Below are 19,911 nucleotides of genomic sequence, written 5' to 3'. Positions count from 1 at the left end.
TCGAGCATCTTCAGGCACCGCTGCCCGCCGAGTCCCAGACACATTCCACCGGCCGACTGACCGTCGGCCAGTTCAGCTGCCGGGTCTGAGACGCAGCCCCGCGACAGTCAGTCGTTCAGGCCTGTAACGGTCCGAGGCTGCTCCAGTCAATCATCCACCGCCTGCACCCACCGGTCTCCGTGAACTCTCTGCTCCCTGCTGACCAACACCCTCACGACCGCTTTAGATGTTTATTTGTCTGACATACCATTACAAGTGTGATTGAAACGGCCGACGTCGAGTAAGCCTCGCAAATCGTGTTGCACGCTACCGCGTCCATGTTGCCCCGGTGCACTTACTAGGCAAGCGGATGTGCCTGAACAGACAAACAGCGCGAGAAAAAAGACGCATGCCAGCCAGGTGACGGCTAGGAACATCTCAGGCAATACATTTCGAGAGACGCTGGACCCCGCAACACCGCAAAACGCTCGCCACTGCAACTACCAGGACCGCACACGTGCGGCGTTGCTCCGCAAATGCAGACCTCAATCGGAACGCTACTACCCACATAGACTACACCACATCGATACTCGATAATATAGAAACCAACGTCATGTGAGATATATGTATATATCAATAGTAACGCATGCAATTTATTCAACACAACGTGGCGTCCGCATGAACACTGAAACCTCCATACACGAAGTGCGCACGCAGAATCAGGGCATTACAAAGGATTTCAACACTCCACAAATGATCATGAATAGCACGCGAGGCGAGGGAGGGTCCAACCAGATCACCTACACTCTAGGCCGATGAAAGCGCGTGAAGGCAGCGCGGCGGGATCCAGATGAGTTCACATTCCAATGGATTACACACATGGGAGTTGAGCTACACAAAACATTCTCTACCCCGCGTGAGTGCCGGCCCCGTCGGTAGCTCCTCCCTTCCCTGTCCCACCGCCCGGCACCGTCGCCAGCGGCGGCAAGAGCCACCCCACCATGCTGTGCACAAAGCCAAGCGGCGCCGGCCGACGGACCGCCGCGTCAGCGCTCCCGAACGGCCGATCACGGGCGAGCGGCGGCCGGCGGCGGCCGGCGCCGTCGCACCGCCAGCGTCCGCGGCCTGGGCCGGGGCGGGGCGGACGCGAGGCGCGGGCACGACCTTCCCGCGCCAGGTCCTGCCGCACGGCAGGCCCGCCCGCGGCGACACGGGCGCCGGCGCTCAAATCTTGTTGACTTTCTCGCCGACGATGACGGGATTATTTTTGCGGATCTCCTGCTGGCCAAGCTGGCGGTAGTCGAACGTGCAGTCGTGCTTGTCGCTGTACCGGTGTAGCGAACAGAAGAGGCCATCACACCGGCACGTAAACCCTGGCGGCGGGCATCATGGTCAGGTCGGGTCGGGTCACACACCCGTACGGACACAGCAACGCTCGCAGCCCAGCGGCGCCCGCGAACGATCTGCATCGAGCCTGATCCAGACAGCGCACTGGTCAAAGGCTGGACGGCCGACTGAACAGGGGACAATGAACCGACAGACAACTATTGTCTTTTCGTTATCTTCTACAACTAGGAAAAAGGATCAGTTCGCATGCCTCCACAAACCAGCACTTTCCTGACGCGAACCCCGACGACAAGGCACTGATTTGATTGCAAAGTGTGTACAAGCACGTAACTGGTTCAAACTCAGGCATTGGTGCACTGGTGCACAAAAGCAACAGCCGATATCGCGCGACTTTGCACGGCTCACAAATGCCCCGACATGCGCCAATAACCCCAGCTCGGCAAATGAACAACATCTGGCTACATATCACCTTGGTCAGTCCAGTTAGTCAAGGTTAAGCTACAGCAAAAGACCGCACCAAAGCCAGAACTAAAATGCACTGCACAAGAGTAGCACATTCCTCTTACCTGTCAAGCCGACCTTCTTGCGGCACACTTCGCAGCGGTTCTTTTTCTTCTTGCTGACGCCATCGGCCGGCGACGGGGCGGTGTCGGTGCAGGAGCCGGCGGAGACGTCGGTGGAGGTGGAAGCGGCCGAGGCCGTCGGTGATTTCTGGGGGCTGGCCTCCGCGGACTCCTGAAACAGTTTACCTCATTTCCATACGACGGCACGCAAAGCTGCCGGACAAAGGCGACACTGCACGTTCCAAGCTATGCAAAGGTGCATACAAATGCCAAATTACACAATCATTCATTACAGGCAGATATAGTACACAAACAGTCGCCATCTAATACAAAGTATGCCTAGTGAAAGAAGCTGATGTGTATCGCATCAAATTTCATTACGTTCAAGAACAAACTTTTCAACATTCACGACAATGTTCTAGATGTAAGCTGTTGACAACTATCTAGTGAATACAGCGAAGAAAACTCAAGCTTCAAAACCAAACTATTTCACGTTCGATGCTCTGAGAGCACGATCGAACAAGGATCTTGTTACATTTTTCAACGAATCTGAATGTATTCCCATTCCTATGCATTTTTCAGAACTAGAGCCCACAAGCGGGGCAGACTCCCGACTCTGGTACACTCTCGACAAGCTCTCATGAATAGATTTCACTTCAAGACAGTGGATTTTGTGATATTGAGAATTAAGACACGACGTGGGTAATGGCTTTGGGCGCTTAAATATACCTTGAATTCCTCACCGTAAATCTCGTGCAAAAGTAAATAAATATCTCCAATTTTAAGCGACGCAAGGCATATATCGCGATGTTTTACGATTTCAACAATGTGCAATAAGACCCTGTCACAAAATGGGTTCACAATTGATGCTTTGACAGCATGCCTACCGGCATCCTGTCATCATAGCATGCCGCCACCTCACACAATTATATACAGAAGATCATAACTTCCTGTCCTAGTGGTCACTTCACCATTCCCTTCTGGGCACAGTAATGAGGCTATGGCGAAAAAACTCGTTGATTGTTCAATACAGAAGCCCACCCTTTCGTAAAAAAGCGATTTGATGCGCTAATTGACAGCCTCGTTGAGAGTTGACAGCCATCTGTACTAACATGACGAGGTCTTTGATCTGCGGACGTTGATCCCATCGCGGTTTTAGCACCGACCGGCTTGAAAGCTACTGAAAATTTGCACCATAGCTTGAGTGTGAAATCGAACCCAGTAATTCCACGCACATTTAGGAAATCGCGCGATACACTTTTAGCAATGCTGAGTCACCATGGTATTCGCTGGCCTTGAAATTCCACTCCGTCCTCCTTGTGTGCGTGTGGTCATGACAAGGGTTTCAAGGCTGGGCGTCAGCGACCGGTCTGCGACCAGCATCGATAAACAGCGGCGGCTGTCAGCTGCGGACTAATTACGCAACAGCGGCGGGGTGGCGCGGCCCGGCGCCGCCGCGCTCCGCCACACTCACAGCCTTCTTGTCGGCGGCGGCCGGCAGCACCGACACGGTCGGCTGGCCGGTGACAGCCAGCAGGGCTGACGTCGTCTCGCTGAGCAGCACCTGGCTCAGGCTGTCGGCCGCGGTGCCCGCGTCTGGAGGGCGGGCACACGGTCAGATCCGGTGGTGGCGGAGGCGGGCGCGCAGTGAACTTAACATCATAAGCATTATTGCGCAGCACGCACTGATCAGATGCGTAGATCCTCAAGCCTTGGAAACATTTGATCTAATGCTGGATCAACAACTATTCAAATGCATTTCAACATCATGCCAGTGACACACGCAGAATCAATGGCCAAAGCCATCCATTTTTACATGACATTGCCATTTCAACTCAACAGAAAAGCGAACGGCCTAGTGCCTCACCCTGTGGCGAGTCGTCCTTCTTGCCAGAGTCCTTGTGACACTTAGAGCACAGGCCGTCGAAGCTGGGGCTGCCGTAAAAGCCACAGCCGTTGCGGCAGAGCTGTGGCGCCGACTGCCTCTGATTCTGCTCCTGGTCCATGGCGACTGATCCCCTTGCAAACCTACGGCGAAAACGATAACCGGCCAAGCCGACTGCAGCGCAGCTTCCACTCCCGTCAATCGAACAGCCTGAAACGGGGACAGCAATGAACAATGGTGCAAATGCAGCTTTCCGTAATGCACCATTTCGTCATAAGTACCTATACACAGGGCTATAGCTGGATCACATTAGAAGGAAACATAGCACCCAAAAGTTAAAATTTTGCCAGCTTCCGCGGCAGGCACTTTTGATGGAAACTTACGTGGTGGAATCTGATCCACCGCTGTAAAATACGCCAGATAATATGACTATGCTCGCAGAGATTAAAACACCTCGAGTTCCCCAAGCAATACTTTTCATAGCTATGCAACACTTCATATTCATCTTGCACTTTTTCCTCAGCTTTCCATTCATGCTGAATACTTATGCTCAGTTCTAGCTTTAACACATACCAATGCTAGAAAAGTGCCACAATGTGCTGCATTCAATGTATTGGCATCTTAGTCCGTAGCGCTTCGGCGGAACACTGAGGTAAAAAGTGGCAATATTTCGGGCCTTTGCGATCTCGCTGGGGCAGAAAACTCCTTTGCACAGGAATCTCCTACTTTTTCACGAAAAAGGCGACAAAAAGTTGTTTTTTGAGGGGAGGCTTCACATAAACAATCTTGTAGCCTCTAAAAATGCTGCGACTTCCGCGACGCGGCACGACCACGCGCAAGCACAAGGCCTTATTTCAATAACAGGACGTTAGTGATCTGTTATTGTGATCAAACGATGTCTCGTCCAAACCCTGAGCAGTAACAAGCTGCATTTGTTGACTTATCAATTGTACATTTCCAATGACAGCAAAATTGGGAGGCTCAATTTTGAGGGAACTTTGCAATGGACTGATAAAGTGGATAGAGGAACTGGTTGCACTGCAATTCCATACAAACAGGAAGACTCCATGATGCTTATTGCGCTATAATATCTGCCAGGTATTCATATCAAAACTGTTTGACTAGGCACGGCCACACCACCACCAATCAGCACTATCTGATTCTCGCGAAGAACATCTACTTTCTTCACAGCGAAGAGCTGTGCAGCAAGGATCATAACCAGAGCGATGGGGCTTTTTCGGAGCGCGTCGAGCACCACTTAACGGACGAGAGAACGGGAAATCTCAATGGCAAAGGTGTAGATTGATAAGTGCGGCTGGCCCTATGCATTCCAAATCAGTGTGTGGACCTGTTGGGCTTCAAACATTTTAAGGATTGGCTGATGTCAGATGTTGACAACTAGCATGACTAGTCTCCAACACGTTACGCAACGCCGTACAGCGTAGCTTCCGGTTTATCTAGCATGGATGGAGGGCTTTGAACTTCCCAAAATCAACTTAGGTAACACCTGTTTTCCATTTTCATTTTCTGACACCAGATATCTCTTTCAGAGCACTGTAAGTAAGCCTGCCTTTCTGAGAATTAATGCAAGAACCAGCAGTCTGGAGTGCTTATGAAACAGGCTACAGACAAGCTATGCCTAGGAACATCTCTGAACCTGATGTTGGTCTCATAAGAATTTAATGGGACAATGTTATAAATCAGCACGGATTCCAAACATATCCCATCATATCACGCCTGCAGCAGTCATCAGTGATGCTGCACCAATGATGATACACACAATGCGTTTCTGGTGTAATATGCAGGAAGATTTGCCATTTATCAGTTTGATTTGGGATGAAACTTGGGATTCAACACCAATCATTGAGACAGTCAAATGTTGCATGCTAAGGTGCAAAAATAATCCCCAGCTTTGTGAAAGTTGTATTGTGTGTATCTTAAGTACGTGGTTGCTCACAAACTCTACACACAAACTGGGGAGGGAAGTAACCATGCTATGTCCTACTGACATCTCACTGTCAACACATACTTTAGACCCTGCTCCAGTCAAGCAAATCATGGACACCAGCCAAACAGTGTAATTCCAGCATACATGGCTACCATGTGAGGGAAAAGGGAGGTTGTGACAATAACATTTGAACACAAAGTGCTATTAAGTATGTTTAAACAATTTCTCTGCTGTGATTCATTGCAAAAATATCACAAAGCATGATACAGCAATGGCATCAGAGATGCAACAATTGCCTGGCAGATTTTCCAGAGTAAAGAAGGGGATTGTTAATCATTTGGCATAATGATCAATAAGTGAACATGAGCAATAGTGAGCAATAAGTGAGCTATAAGCAGTTGCCTTGCTTCATTACCAAAATACAAGGTGTTCCAAATTCAACATCCTCACCATCAACACCAAAGAAATTCAACTTGGGACCATATGCCAGGATGGCAGAAATGGTAAACCAAGAGGGATTAAAGGTAGTAAAAATTGGCTCATTTTATTTTCACAGAGCAAGCAGAACATCACACTTCTAAAGGTCAGGCTTCCAACAACGGCAAATGACGAATGCTTCATAAGTTGGCATGTAACACTGTTTTATAACCCCACCACATGTACCAAAATGCAGCCATGATGCCTCTACCACTATGAGTCCACTAAAATGTGGCCATAATATCAGTTCCACCAGGCATAGCTAATGTTTCCTCTACTGCTTACCAAACTTTGATGGTGTGAACTCTTTGATTATGATGGTTGGAAGATTGGTAGATGGATGCACCTGATCTGTATGATGCAATTATACATGTATTTAACAAATATCAAAACTATTTAGAACTGTTTTTCACCAGATATGGTGAATGAAATTGCATGCCTACCTCAATCAATTTTTTGTTTTTTTATAAACAACAGATTCCTTTAGATTGATGTAACTACAATAAACCATCTCAAGTTCAATTTTCATCATCCCATTATGTGACATGTTTCTTTAAATCTCATGTAAACCCATGTAACCCATCTCAAGTTCAATTTTCATCATCCCATTGTGTGACATGTTTCTTTAAGTTTCATGTAAACATTTAATAAAATATAAGCCACAATAGACAACTAAGTATAATATTACCTCATGCACTTCATGACAATATTGCATGAAAGTCAATGCAACTGAACAAAACCAAAACCTTCCATCCTGCGGCTCAAATGGTTTTAGGGCCTACCTCCCAACCTGCTTGTGGCTGAGTGGGTCCATTCAAGGTACTTCAGTTCTTGCTATTTGTCCCTGATTGGGATGACTCATGGATGGAGGCTGCAACCCATTCAAGTCAGATGACATCACAGGGTAGGCTGACCAACCAATGCTACAAAATTTTGCAGCTGAACCAGAATTTCATGATCAGATGATGCTGTCAGATGGTGCTCAGGGTTCACACAAGTACTGCATAGTATGCACTCTGTTGTCAAAAACCTATTTTTGTCAATCTTGCCCAATTTACATTAAAAATGCATGACGCCACAACATTCTTACCTGATAAGACCAGCCTCAAAATATTTTAGCAATGGCTGCATGCAATGCTCTTCCCACCCCAGTTTATTACTGAAGGCCCATTTTAAAACATGGTCTGAACCTTTCACTGCCTCTTAACTCTGACTTAATTAAGGATGAATGGTTTCCATTTTCTATGATATCTTTTGACGGTGTAGGTGTACTTTCCTACCTAACGTTAGGAAAAATCACTGCACACCATTCGTCGTGTTCAAGGCGGCACATATCGTAACTCATCTCAAAACAGGTAGAATCATGCTCCTACCTTCGAATTTCAATAACTTCGATGGCGAGCTCCCGAGCGCCGCGCGCACCGCACCGCCTGGACTCCCCAGCGCCGTTTCTGCGTTGCCGTTGCGTAAATACAATATTTCTGCTTACCAAGAACTCTACAAAATGTACGGGACCAAGGTAAACCATTCGTCGTGTAAATATGGTTATGGTAAATATGGTTTATGTTTAGTAAATATTTTTATGGTTCGCAGTTAGGTTATGGTTGTCCTGCCTTAAACATGACGAATGGTTTACGTTGGTCCCGTACATTTTGTACAGCTCTTGGTAGGCAGAAATATTGTATTTACGCAACGGCAACGCAGAAACGGCGCTGGGGAGTCCAGGTGGAGCGGTGCGCGCGGCGCTCGGGGGCCCGTCATGGAAGTTATTGAAATTCGAAGGTAGGAGCATGATTCTACCTGTTTTGAGATTATTTACGATATGTCATGCCTTAAACATGACAAATGGTGTACAATGATTTTTTCTAATGTTAGGTAGGAAAGTACACCCTGACCCTTTTGGCCTGGCTACATAGTGTTAGGAATAAGTATATTAAAAGTTGGGATATTTTGGCATGAGTATATGGCCTTGTTTCTTTTTTAGTAACCTCAACACTCAACATTGTTCACCATCACACCAATAATGTTTGCTTAAACTGCACAGACAGCTGACACCTCCTCCAAAAATTGTCCCCATGACAGCAGATTAGATGCAGACTCCAAGCATTTCCCAACTAATCTCATTTTTTGGAGGAGTGACAAGAGCAGGCCTTTCTTCCAGGCATGGGAGTCTGATTTCAGTTTTTAAGCACACAAATTTTGCACAAATCTTATGTGGACCTGCCCTTTAGAGAGAGCATTTATACAGGGGAGCATAACATTCATACCTTCACTTAGACAGGGTGTTTTCTCACAACCAATGCCAATGGATAATTCTTGTCTTCTTTACAAAGCTATGTCCCAAAATTCAAGCATCACAAGCAGGTTAATCAACAATTTCAACTGAGCATTGATTAAAGCTCAACATCCATACATAACATACAACATTATCAGCAAGCCTGTAATCCATGCACTGCACAGGTCTTCCAATCCTATCACATTTGATACAATGGCAAACAAAGAGCTCTTTGTTGGCTACATCAACTTGAGCCCTAGGTCCCCAGAATACAATACAGACTGTCCATTTTGAGCAATTGGGTGTCTAATTGCACCCTTGAAATGTAGATGCCTTAGCAAACTATAGCGGGTACTTATCAAGAGCCTGCGGATGACATGACATCCCATCGAAATTGAGATTCCAAACGACCTGGCGCTCACCTGTCACTATAGCTGCGTTTAAACACCAGCTTGATGTGTTGTCTGAATCCTAGGAGCGTATCAATTAGCTAGAAGATCACAATTGCCACAAGAAACAAAGCAAAGACGAATATATAATCTCCCCGCTGCCACACACCGCTCCCTCACGGCGCCACAGGGAAATGCAGCTGGGCAGTGACCATGCAAGGACGGGAAATTTGGTGACGCACGAAGGCTGTATTCGATGGGGTGAATCAGACCAGACTTTTATACATGCTCGCCTTGTGATTGGTCAAGATTTCCAGGGCTTGGGGCTCGATTGGTTTATAGCTGAGAAAATACCAAGCGAGCCATTGCATCGAACTTACGAGAATTCGCTGAATTGGCAGCTCAAGATACTTGCGTTTGCGTCAGACAAGTGCCGTGACCTGTCGTAATCAAAGGTATATATGAAATGACCGACGGTCAGATGATTTGAACACAGAATGTTCAGCACATATTGATCGGTTGCAAACATTAAAAGCACCGATCAGGATATCATTGTTACAGGAGACCGCCTTCAGTACCCCAGCATTGTATTGCCAACTGAGCACTTTGAATGCTCGCACCAAAACAGAGTGCTAACGTCATCGTTGTACGACGTAGATCCTATGACGTTTCGAGATAACGTCGTGTGACGTTTGACGATGTCCGTGTAGTTAGCGATTTATTCAGCAATTTTTTTCAGCGACGAGTTCCGATATCTCTTAAGAAGGGTCTCAAAGTCAATTGTGGCATGAAAACACGAAAATAGCCCTTATTTTGCAATATCATGTAACCTTCAAGATAAAAAACTGGGTCAAAGGACAGAGATTTGATATCACACCAAAACTACCGGCCGATTTTGAGAACTGTGAGCATCAAGATATTTACAAGCGCGAGAGCTAGAGTCCGTCAAAAAGTTTTAAACTCTCAAAGTCACTCTCCAGGGTCAAACACGGCTCAAAGGACTGAGAATTTCTTATCACCCCAAAATTTCCGGCCGATTTTTAACTTACAAGCATCGGAATATTCACCACAGAAAGAGCTAGCGTCCGTCAAAAAGTTCTGGCCTCTCAAGGCCACCCTTCAAGGTGAAAGACGGGCCCAAGGGACGGAAAACTCCTATTATCCCAAAATTACCGGCCAATGTTTTATTTACAAGCATCAGAAAATTCACCACAGGAAGAACTATAGCGTCCGTCAAAAAGTCCCGACCTCTCAAGGTCACCCTTCAAGTTCAAACACGGGCTTCTTTTCTTGATATGGAGTTCCCCGTCCTGTGAGCTCGAGTTTGACCTTCAATGATGACCTTGAGAGGCCAGGCATTTTTGACGGATGCTAGTTCTTTCTGTGGTGAATATTTCGTTGTTTGTAAGTTTGAAACTGGCCTGTAATTTTGAGGTGATACGGAATTCTCCGTCTTTTAAGCTCGAATTTGACCTTGAAGGATGACCTTGAGAGCTCAGGGTTTTTTGACGAACGCTAGTCCTTTCTGTGGTGAATATGCTGATGGTTGTAAGTTAAAAATTGGGCAGTAATTTTTGGATGATATGAAATTCTCCGTCCTCTGAGCCCACATTTGACCTTGAAGGGTGACCTTGAAAGGTCAGAACTTTTGGACGAACGCTAGCTCTTTCTGTGGTGAAAATATTGATGTTTGCAAGATAAAAATTGGCTGGCAACTTTTGGGCGATATGGAGTTCCCCATTCTTTGAGCCCACGTTTGACCTTGAAGGGTGACCTTGAGAGGTCAGAACTTTCTGACGTACGCTGGCTCTTGCGCTTGTGAATGTTTTGATGCTAACATTTTTCAAATCGGCTGGTAGTTTTCGGGTGATATCGAGTTCCCCGTCCTTTGACCCAGCTTTTGACCTTAAAGGTCACATGATATTGCAAAATAAGGGCCATTTTTGGTGTTCTTATGCCACAATTGCCTTTGAGACTCTTGTTTAGAGAAATCGGAACTCGTCGCTGAAGAAATCTCCGAATTGCTAACTTCACGGACATCGTTTGGCGTCCGTTCTGCACCAATACTCACGATTTTGGAATCGGGGCATGATTTATAGATTATCCTCATGCCCATAGAGATTTATTCGGCGTATTGCAAGCCTTGAGACAGCCTGATAACCTTTTTTATTTTCATCAAAGTACTGTACGATCATTGTTATTGAGGATACACAAATTTCGTAAGCTATTTGGTAGTCTTCGATGTTATTTTGCGAGCCAATGCATAGCCTTTTTTATCCTCTGGTGATCTTCGGAGGCTCCTGGAGGTGGGCAGTAGCGTATGTAGGAGGGAGCACAGGGGACACGTGTCCCCCCCCCCCATTGGGTTCGGAGGGGCCCTTAGGGCCCCTCCGAACCTCGGGTCTAAGGACATAACAGGCTGGTTTGAGTCTTATTCAGGGGCCCCTGCCTGCGAAGACAAACCCTCAAATACCGGTCAGATGGCCCTTTGCGCCAATCGGGTACCCCCTGAGTCGATATGGGACTATATGTCGGTCAGATACAACCAGTACCGCATAGTCGGCTCGGTGCCTGTACGGGCCTAAGGGCCCGCTTCCTAATGAGCTATGAAGCCGGGGCTAGGAATTTACGCTGGCCGGAACCTTGTGCCTGTCAAGGGTCCGCAGGGCCTAACAGAGGGTCCAGCGCTTGCAAGGACCCCGAGCCGACCAAGGGAAGCATTCGACGAGGCCCGAAGAGAGGCCTGGGAGGCACACCGGAACCGACAATGAAAGGTCCGGTTGGAGGGCATAAGAGCCCGAAGAACTGGATGTAGATCACCCAAAGAATCGCGGCCCATAGGGATGTGACCTGAAATATCAGCTAGATATCCTCTTGCACCGTTTGAGGAAAGCCTGAGACAATGTTAAGTCGGTCAGAGACTGCGAGCACCGAACGGTTGGCTACATGTCAGTCTAAGCCCGAGACCCATTTCCCAGGCAGAAACGAGGCCAGGATCCACGATTTGCAGTGTTCGGGATCTCTGACGCAACAAGGACCTCTTGCGTCGGTTAGGGGCCACAGTGCCTGACAGGGGAACCTATGGTGGCCAATGGCCTTGAGTCGGAGAAGTGTTTGAGGGGACCCGAAGAAGGGCTGAGGGGTCTTTTGAGGCCAAAGATCAGGGGCCCGATGGGATGGCTGAAGGGTCTGAATGGCTGGCTGTAGTCCACATTAAGGACCTCTGTCCAGGGCCGTGGTCTCAAATGTCATTAAGATGATATCTTGCACCAGTAGGGACCCTGAGGCAGGGCCTTCCTCTATTTCTACCTGAGATCATGAACAACGAGCAGTCGGCTCCAGGGGCGGATCCAGAGGGGGGGCCTATTGGCTGGGCCATGGCCCTCCCCCCTTGGGCGCCGGAGGGGTTCATTGGCTCCGAAGGAGCCCATAACCGGCCGAACAGGTGCAGTTGTTTTCAACACAAAAACGCAACACAACTGCGTATCTCCGCACTTCCAGGCCAGCTGTTGGAAGCAAAAGCGAAGGGCATATGAGAAATAAAAAAATAAAATGGACAAAACGCTATTCATTGCTTGGAAAAGTTGTGAACTGAAAATATTAAGCCCCATTACAATGTCTAGGGGCCCATGCTGTTTCCGGGGGAACTATATGCCCACTTGCAGGATCACTTCGGTCGTTAAGGAGCACTCCACGCTACCCTTCATTTCTGCACATTTGATCGGAGGGCCCTGCGCTGTTGTTGAAGTCCTTCCTGTTAGTGTGCCGGGGCACTCGTGTCGATTACGGGCACTTCCGCGGATTCTTTCCATTCGCCAGAAAGGTTCTGGGAGCTATAGCCGGGGTCTCATATCTTAACCTGCCGGGGTATTCTCGGTTGCTCAGGGGCCCTTTATGTGGGCCTCGGTTAACCTACCGACACACTTGCGATATTCGCATGGGCCCATTACATTCGTCTAGGGCGTTTCCAATTCTTTGTAACTTGCTTAGGGCTCCACACTCTTGTCGGGAGGCCATCTGATGGCCTGCTTGGGCAAACTCAGTCGCTCGAGGACTCTTCACACTCGGTCTTGGGTACTTGTTTTCGGAATGGGGGCCGTACGCTCTTGTTGGTGGTGGAGGCTATATGATAACCTGCTCTGGCACATAAGTTCGTTCGGGGGGGCCCTCTACACTGGGTCTTGGGTACGTCCTATTTGAATGGGGCGCTAAGCATATGTCAGGGGGCTCCCTCTGTTCGCCCCTTCCGCCACACTGGATTGCTCAGGGCGCCCTGCAAATTGGGTCTTGCTGTTTGAATTTAGGGCTCCATGCTGATATTGGGGCCATCTGATAACCTGCTCGGGTACACTCCATTTTTCGGGGCCCTCCGCACCGGGTTTTGGTTACTTCTTATTTGAATGGAGGGCCTTACGCACCTGTCGGGGCCCCTTCTGATAATCTGCTCGAGCCCATTGGATCGTGGGGACCTCTACATCTGGCTTTGGGTGCTTCCTTTTTTAAAGGAGGGCCCTCTGCTCTTTTCGGAGGCCCTTTCTGTTAACCTACTCTGGTGCACTTGATGATTCGGGGCCCTCTTTATCGTGTCGTGGGTTTTTCATATTTGAACGAAATGCCCTACGCTCTTGCCGGGGACCTATCTTTTAGCCTACTCGGGCACACTCGAGTATCCGGAGGCCCCCCACATTGTGTCTTGGGTACTTCCTATATGAGTGGAAGGCCCTACGCACTTGTCAGGGACCCCATCTGTTCGCCATTTCGGCCACTTTGGATTGTTCGGGGCCCTATACATCGGGTCTTGGTGTTTGAATTTAGGGCCCCACACTCCTGTCTGGACCACCTGATAATCTGCTCTGGTATACTCTATCTTTCTGGGCTCTCTGCACTGGGTTTTGGGTACTTCTTATTTGAATGGAGGGCCCCATGCTCTTGTCGGGCCCCTTCTGATAAGCTCCTCAGGCAGATTTCGCCATTCTGGGCCCATTTACATAGGGTCTTCGGTGCTTCCCATTGGAATGGAGGGCCCTACGCTCTTGTTGGGAGCCCTATTTGCTAACCTGCTCGGGCACACTCGATCATTCGGGTACCCTCTACATCAGGTCTTGGGTACTTCTTTTTGAATGGAGGGCCCGACGCTCCCGACCTCTGCATGTTAATCTGCTCGGGCGCACTCGATCGTTCAGAGCCCTACACATTGCCTCTTAAATATTCATTTTTTGGGTGGATGGCCCTTTGTTCTTAGCGGGCCCCATTTATTCAGCTGCTCGGGCCAGTGACGGATGCAGAGCATGGTGTGGGGGAGGGGGAGGCACAGGACCATGTCCCATGGACCATGCTGAGTGGGCCTAAAGGCTCCGAAAGGGCCCATAACCGGCCAGACGTACGCAGTTTTGTTACAACAAAAACGCAATAAAATTGGATACCTTTGGACCTACAGATGAGCAAAAATCATAGTTAGCAAAAGTAAAGAGTCATAAGCAAACGTAGTCCATTCTTCGCTGATTGAGAACGTGCTGCTTGGGGGAAATGCTGGGGCTCATTGCGCTGTCTAGAGGCATTACGCTGTTGGTTGCCTGTCCCTATATCCCTATATCCTATATATATCCCTATATATATCCCTATATCCTATATCCTATATCCTGTCCCTATATCCCGATGTCCCTGTTGGTTGCCTGTCCCTGTCCCAGCTTTCCACGTCTCCCCTGACCTCTTTGCGCTTTCTCGTACGGCCAAATGTGCCGCTGGGACGCTGTCTGCCTGCATGCCTGAGCATTGTTGATCCCTCAGGTCTTCCTCCACACATCCTTCCTATTCGTCTGAAAGGCTCTATACACTTTTTCCGGGCCCCATATTCCAGGGTACACTCAGTTGCTCAGGGGCCCTTCATGTAAGTCTCGGGTTCTTTCGACTTGCTTGGAGGGCCTTGTGCTGCTGCTAGGGCTTTTATAAGGTCAAACATGGAGACACTCGATGGTCAGGGGCGCTCTTCTTTGATCGAGGGCTCTCTCCCTTTGGTCTCATTTGCGGAGGATTTTTCACTCCTATCGAGGCTCGTGTTGTTAACCCGCCCGTGCGCTCTTGATCGCACAGGGGTATTGATTTATGATCTTGGATAATTTCTCTTCGCTCGAAGGGTCCTGTGCTGAGGCCGGGGCTTTATATGTTAGCCTGCCGAGGCACTATCGATCGCTTAGGGGCCCACCACGTTGGTCTTGAGCTCTTTTTCCTTGCTCTGAGGACCCATACTTGTTGACGGGACCTACTTTGTTGGTCTCCTATGCACCCATGATCGTTCAGGTCCCGCTCGTATTGGCGTTGGTGCCTTCGCCTTAGAGCAGGAGTCGAATACGTGCCGAATAATTTTTAAGCGCAATTGCCGGACGTAATTTTACTTGCCGCCGACGTCGTATGTGTCATTTCCACTAGCTATTGGGTGTGTGACACACTAGTGCATCACGTTCTTAACATATTTTCAATGCTACGTTACATTGTACTCCTTTATAACGAAGGAAAAATTCTGCATTAGCGTCAGCCATCAGCTGATGACATCGCCCAGCCGTCTAATCGTAATACATAAGCTCGGAATTAAGTCCATGCTTGGTTTGATGGCTGTTAGCAGCCAACTCAAGTTTATTTCGCCTGTTGTTCCGAAACACTTAGCCTTAAAATCACGGCATTTAACATGATCTGTGGAAATGAGTGAGCTCTATGTGCATGCACGCGTAGCACGCATAGCTTTAATTAAGATGGGTTTCTGTATTTACTTAATAAATGAGTAGTAAAGAAGAGAGAGAGAAGAGAGAGAGAAAGAGAGAGAGAGAAGAGAGAGAGAGAGAGAGAGAGAGAGAGAGAGAGAGAGAGAGAGAGAGAGAGAGAGAAGAGAGAGAGAGAGAGAGAGAGAGAGACAGATTAGAGCACGAGAGAGGAGAGAGAGAGAGGAGAGAGAGGAAGAGAGAGGAGAAGAGAAGAGAGAGAGAGAGAGAAGAGAGGAGCACGAGAGAGAGAGAGAGAAGAGAGAGATAGACGAGAGAGAGGAAGAGAGAGAGAGCAGAGAGGAGAGAGAGGAGCACCGAGAGAGAGCGAGAGACGAGAGAGAGGAGAGTAGAGAGAGGAAGAAGAGAGAGAGAGAGAGAGAGAGAGGAGAGAGAGAGGAGAGAGAGAGAGAGAGAGAGCGAGAGAGAGAGAGAGAGAGAGAGAGAGAGAGAGAGAGAGAGAAGAAGAGAGCGAGAGAGGAGAGAGAGAGAGAGATCGAGAGGAGAGAGAGAGAAGAGAGAGAGAGAGAGAGAGAGAAGAGAGAGAGAGAGAGAGAGAGAGAGAGGGAGAGATAGAGAAGAGAGAGAGAGAGGTCGAACAATTACTAAAAACTTAAACAATTACTAAAGGCCTCTACGTTGGAAGTTCCTTTCCGCGGGCCTGATGGTCGAATGTAGGGCCAAATTGAGAGTGTTGCGATGGGCTCACCTCTAGGACCTCTGTTCGCTACTTTCTTTATGGGACACGTAGAAGCCGACATACTACAAAATGACGACATGAGACTGGACATTTACTGCCGCTACATAGAAGATATCTTTGTGGAAGTTAGGGACGTTGACAAACTAAAACACCTTTGAAGAACGGTCTGGCTTAAAATTCACAACAGAGCTAAGTGTGCAAAACGTAATATGCTTTCTTGACGTGGCTGTCGATGGACAAGGACAACAATTCAAAACGACTGTATACCGGAAACAGACTAACAACGGACGGTGCTTAAAAGCTGACAGTGAGTGTCCTCGACGCTACGAAAGTAGCGTAATAGGGTCCTTCATTAGACGAGCATTTAAGCACTGCTCTGATTGGACAGGACTACATTCGGAATTGATGAGAATCAGACAGATTTTGGTGGACAACGGTTTTTCAAATTCTGACGTTGAAAACGGGACACAACGATATATGACAAGACACACTGGCGGCAAACCAAGGCAAGACATCCAATTAACCGTCAAACTGTATTATCAAAATCAAATGACATCTGCCCCCAAAGAAGACGAAAAAAGCTTCACGGGAAATTATCTCTCGACATATTAAAGGCAAAAAACGACCACAAAATAGACATCGTCATTTACTATCGTAATAAGAAAATATCCAACTTTCTTATGAGAAACACCCCAGACAAACCCGACAAACTAACATGCACCAATGCAGTGTATCAATTCCAATGCAACATCGAAGGCTGCAAACTTCGTTCCATACACTGCATTGGTGTGACCACAACGACACTCTCACGACGCCTGACAATGCACTTCCGTGACGGGGCACCTCTGGACCACATGCGACACGAACACGACATGGCATTGACACGACAACAACTGACAGACAGCACTGACACTTTACGGACGTGCAGTGACAGAAGACACCTTCAAATTTGGGAGACCATATTCATTAACGAACTCTCTCCGGCTTAAACAGACAGACAAATTCTTGCATAACTCTTGAACTACTAGGTGGTGGGCCGTGAGCACTTCTGAAGTGATTGTGGCAATAGTGTTCCCATTATGAGTGTTTCTTACATGTATGAAAATGAAGGTAGGATTCTGTCTTACTTCAATTAGCTATGCTTCATTTTTGTTCTCCGTATATATATATATATATATATATATATATATATATATATATATATATATATATATGCACATACGTAAACTCACTAAATTTGGTATTTGACGAAGATCTCATAAAATAATTTCTTCTCGCCAACAGCCACGGCTTGGGTCGAATTTTTCGCAAAACCAAACGGCGTTGGACACTCCAAGTAACGTCAGGGGCGGGCACTGAACACGCAACAATAGCCATCATAAAATAATATTTCTGAATGTCTTCCAAACTTAATTCGTGCGGTTCAAAGATAACACTGGATTATTTTTTATAGAAACTTCAGGTTGTTCTCTTGACAGATTAACAATTACAGAACCATGAAAATAAGAAATTTCACCTTTGCTCTTCAAATTGCAGCACCAGACCAGCACCAGACTCCAGCACCACTTCGCGTTGCTGTAAAAACCGATACGTTATTGTGGTCAATGTAAAAACCACACAGGTCAAACATACGCCCGGAACATCTCTAAATGTGCGATTTGATGTGTGAAAGCGTTCAAAGGTACTTCTTTCTGATGCGTTACTATTTTCGTCCCCTGTTGGCCACGATCTAACACAAGTCGCAAGACCGACGCTTCGCGGCCAAGGAGACTGCAACGCATGGAGTCCAGTTTTTATGTCTAAGATATGCGAGCGCGCACGCTCAACACTATGCTACATAGTTTGTGCCACTAATCAGTTCTGACTGAAGGCTGAATATATCGAGGCAAACATGACCCGGCCATGCTAACACAAATTGTTAACCCACTTGATCTTCAATCTACATTTACTGAATACTTGGCAATCTCATATGTCCTCACCAACAAATGGGTCATGTACGATGATTTGTTTGGGGTGTCTTTGCTATCAGGGGGCACTGTGTCAACCCTGTGCCCCCCCCCCCCCCTTACTGGCTGCGCCCCTGCTGCCGGGGTACTACCGATCATTTAGGGGCCCACCACGTTAGTCTTGAATTCTTTTCGCTGGCGCTGAGGACCCTATAGTTGTTGACGGGAGCAGCTTTGTTGGCCTCCTGCGACACCCATGATCCCTCAGGTTTCGTCCGTCTTGGTCTTGGTGCCTTCGCCTTAGAGCAGCAGTCGGATATACGCCGATTAATTTTTACGCACAATGGTCAAACCAATTTTCCGTGTCGCCGATATCGTATGTGTCAATGCCATCGGCTATTGTGTGACACTTGCATGTTAGTGCACCATGTTCTTAACATATTTTGAATGCCGGGATATTTTGACTACTTTATAACAAAGGAAACATTCTGCATGAGTCATCAGCCATCAGTTGATTACATCGCCCAACTGACTAGCCGTAAATATGCCAGGAATCAAGCCCGTGCTTGGTTTTGATGGTTGCTAGCAGCCAACTCGAGTTAATTTTGCCTGTTGTTCCGAAATAGTTAGCCTCAAAATTACAGGTTTCCTTGATCTGTAGAACATGAATGAACTCTACGTGCATGCATATATAAGGTTCAGAGAACAGCTATGTGCTAGCCAGTGAATGTTCGCGTAGTTTGGCGAGCGCCGCTTCCAGGCGCTCGCGTTCCCTTCCTCCTGCCCCAGGCGCCCCGCGCAAGGCACGCAGCCGCGGGGCCCAGGAGGAAAGGTAGTAACAAAGAGGAAACTCGGAGAGCCGCCGGCGCGAAGACGGACGCGCCAGCGGAACGGACTGTGTGAAGTGCCTGTAGCGAGTGCCAAATACAGAAGTGACTTTGAACGTGCCGCGTGTACCAGTGAGCCGAAGGTGAGACGGACTGTGTGAAGTGCCTGTAGCGAGTGCCAAATACAGAAGTGACTTTGAACGTACCGCGTGTACCAGTGAGCCGAAGGTGAGACGGACTGTGTGAAGTGCCTGTAGCGAGTGCCAAATACAGAAGTGACTTTGAACGTACCGCGTGTACCAGTGAGCCGGAGGTGAGACACCAGAACAGCAGAATTTACACATACGACGCCTAGCTTTATAAGGCTGCGCACAGTAAGATGGGTTTCCGTATTTACTATTACTGTCACCATATATATATATATATATATATATATATATATATATATATATATACATATATGTATATATGTATATATATAAATGTATATAATTATTATATATAATTATATATATATATATATATATATATATATATATAATAAAGTGGGGACTACGTAATATTGCGCGGTCTCCTGGAGTTTGGGGCCCGCTCCGAAAATATCCTTGCATTTCAGTCAGTACATTTTAAGACAAGTAGTATGTAAAATATATGTATATATATATATATATATATATATATATATATATATATATATATATATATATATATGATGCATATATTTTACATACTACTTGTCTTAAAATGTACTGACTGAAATGCAAGGATATTTTCGGAGGGGGCCCCAAACTCCAGGAGACCGCACAATATTACGTAGCCCCAC

The 19,911-nt window shown here is 47.4% G+C and overlaps 1 protein-coding gene across 2 annotated transcripts in view; it reads right to left on the bottom strand.

The window, feature by feature from the left end:
• Nucleotides 1-215: 215 nt before the first annotated feature.
• Nucleotides 216-19,911, bottom strand: part of LOC119112011 (zinc finger A20 and AN1 domain-containing stress-associated protein 6) — a 33,566-nt gene continuing 13,870 nt past the window's right edge. Inside the window, exons 1-5 of one of the 2 annotated variants that reach the window (XM_037235946.1) lie at nucleotides 8,897-9,048; nucleotides 3,757-3,984; nucleotides 3,364-3,485; nucleotides 1,893-2,061; nucleotides 216-1,352 (exon numbers count right to left, since the gene is read on the bottom strand). In XM_037235946.1, coding sequence (XP_037091841.1) covers nucleotides 1,204-1,352; nucleotides 1,893-2,061; nucleotides 3,364-3,485; nucleotides 3,757-3,895 — 579 coding nt within the window. In that variant the 5' untranslated portion in view covers nucleotides 3,896-3,984; nucleotides 8,897-9,048 and the 3' untranslated portion in view covers nucleotides 216-1,203. Of the gene's footprint in view, nucleotides 1,353-1,892; nucleotides 2,062-3,363; nucleotides 3,486-3,756; nucleotides 3,985-8,896; nucleotides 9,049-19,911 lie in introns of those variants that run through there. The other variant, XM_037235947.1, reaches the window with a different exon arrangement.

This window comes from Pollicipes pollicipes, unplaced genomic scaffold (assembly GCF_011947565.3).
Source record: "Pollicipes pollicipes isolate AB1234 unplaced genomic scaffold, Ppol_2.1 Scaffold_7261;HRSCAF=8764_pilon_pilon_pilon, whole genome shotgun sequence".
Classification (NCBI taxonomy): domain Eukaryota; kingdom Metazoa; phylum Arthropoda; class Thecostraca; order Pollicipedomorpha; family Pollicipedidae; genus Pollicipes; species Pollicipes pollicipes.
Note: the sequence above shows the minus strand (reverse complement) of the source record. Positions and strands in the feature narration are given on the sequence as shown.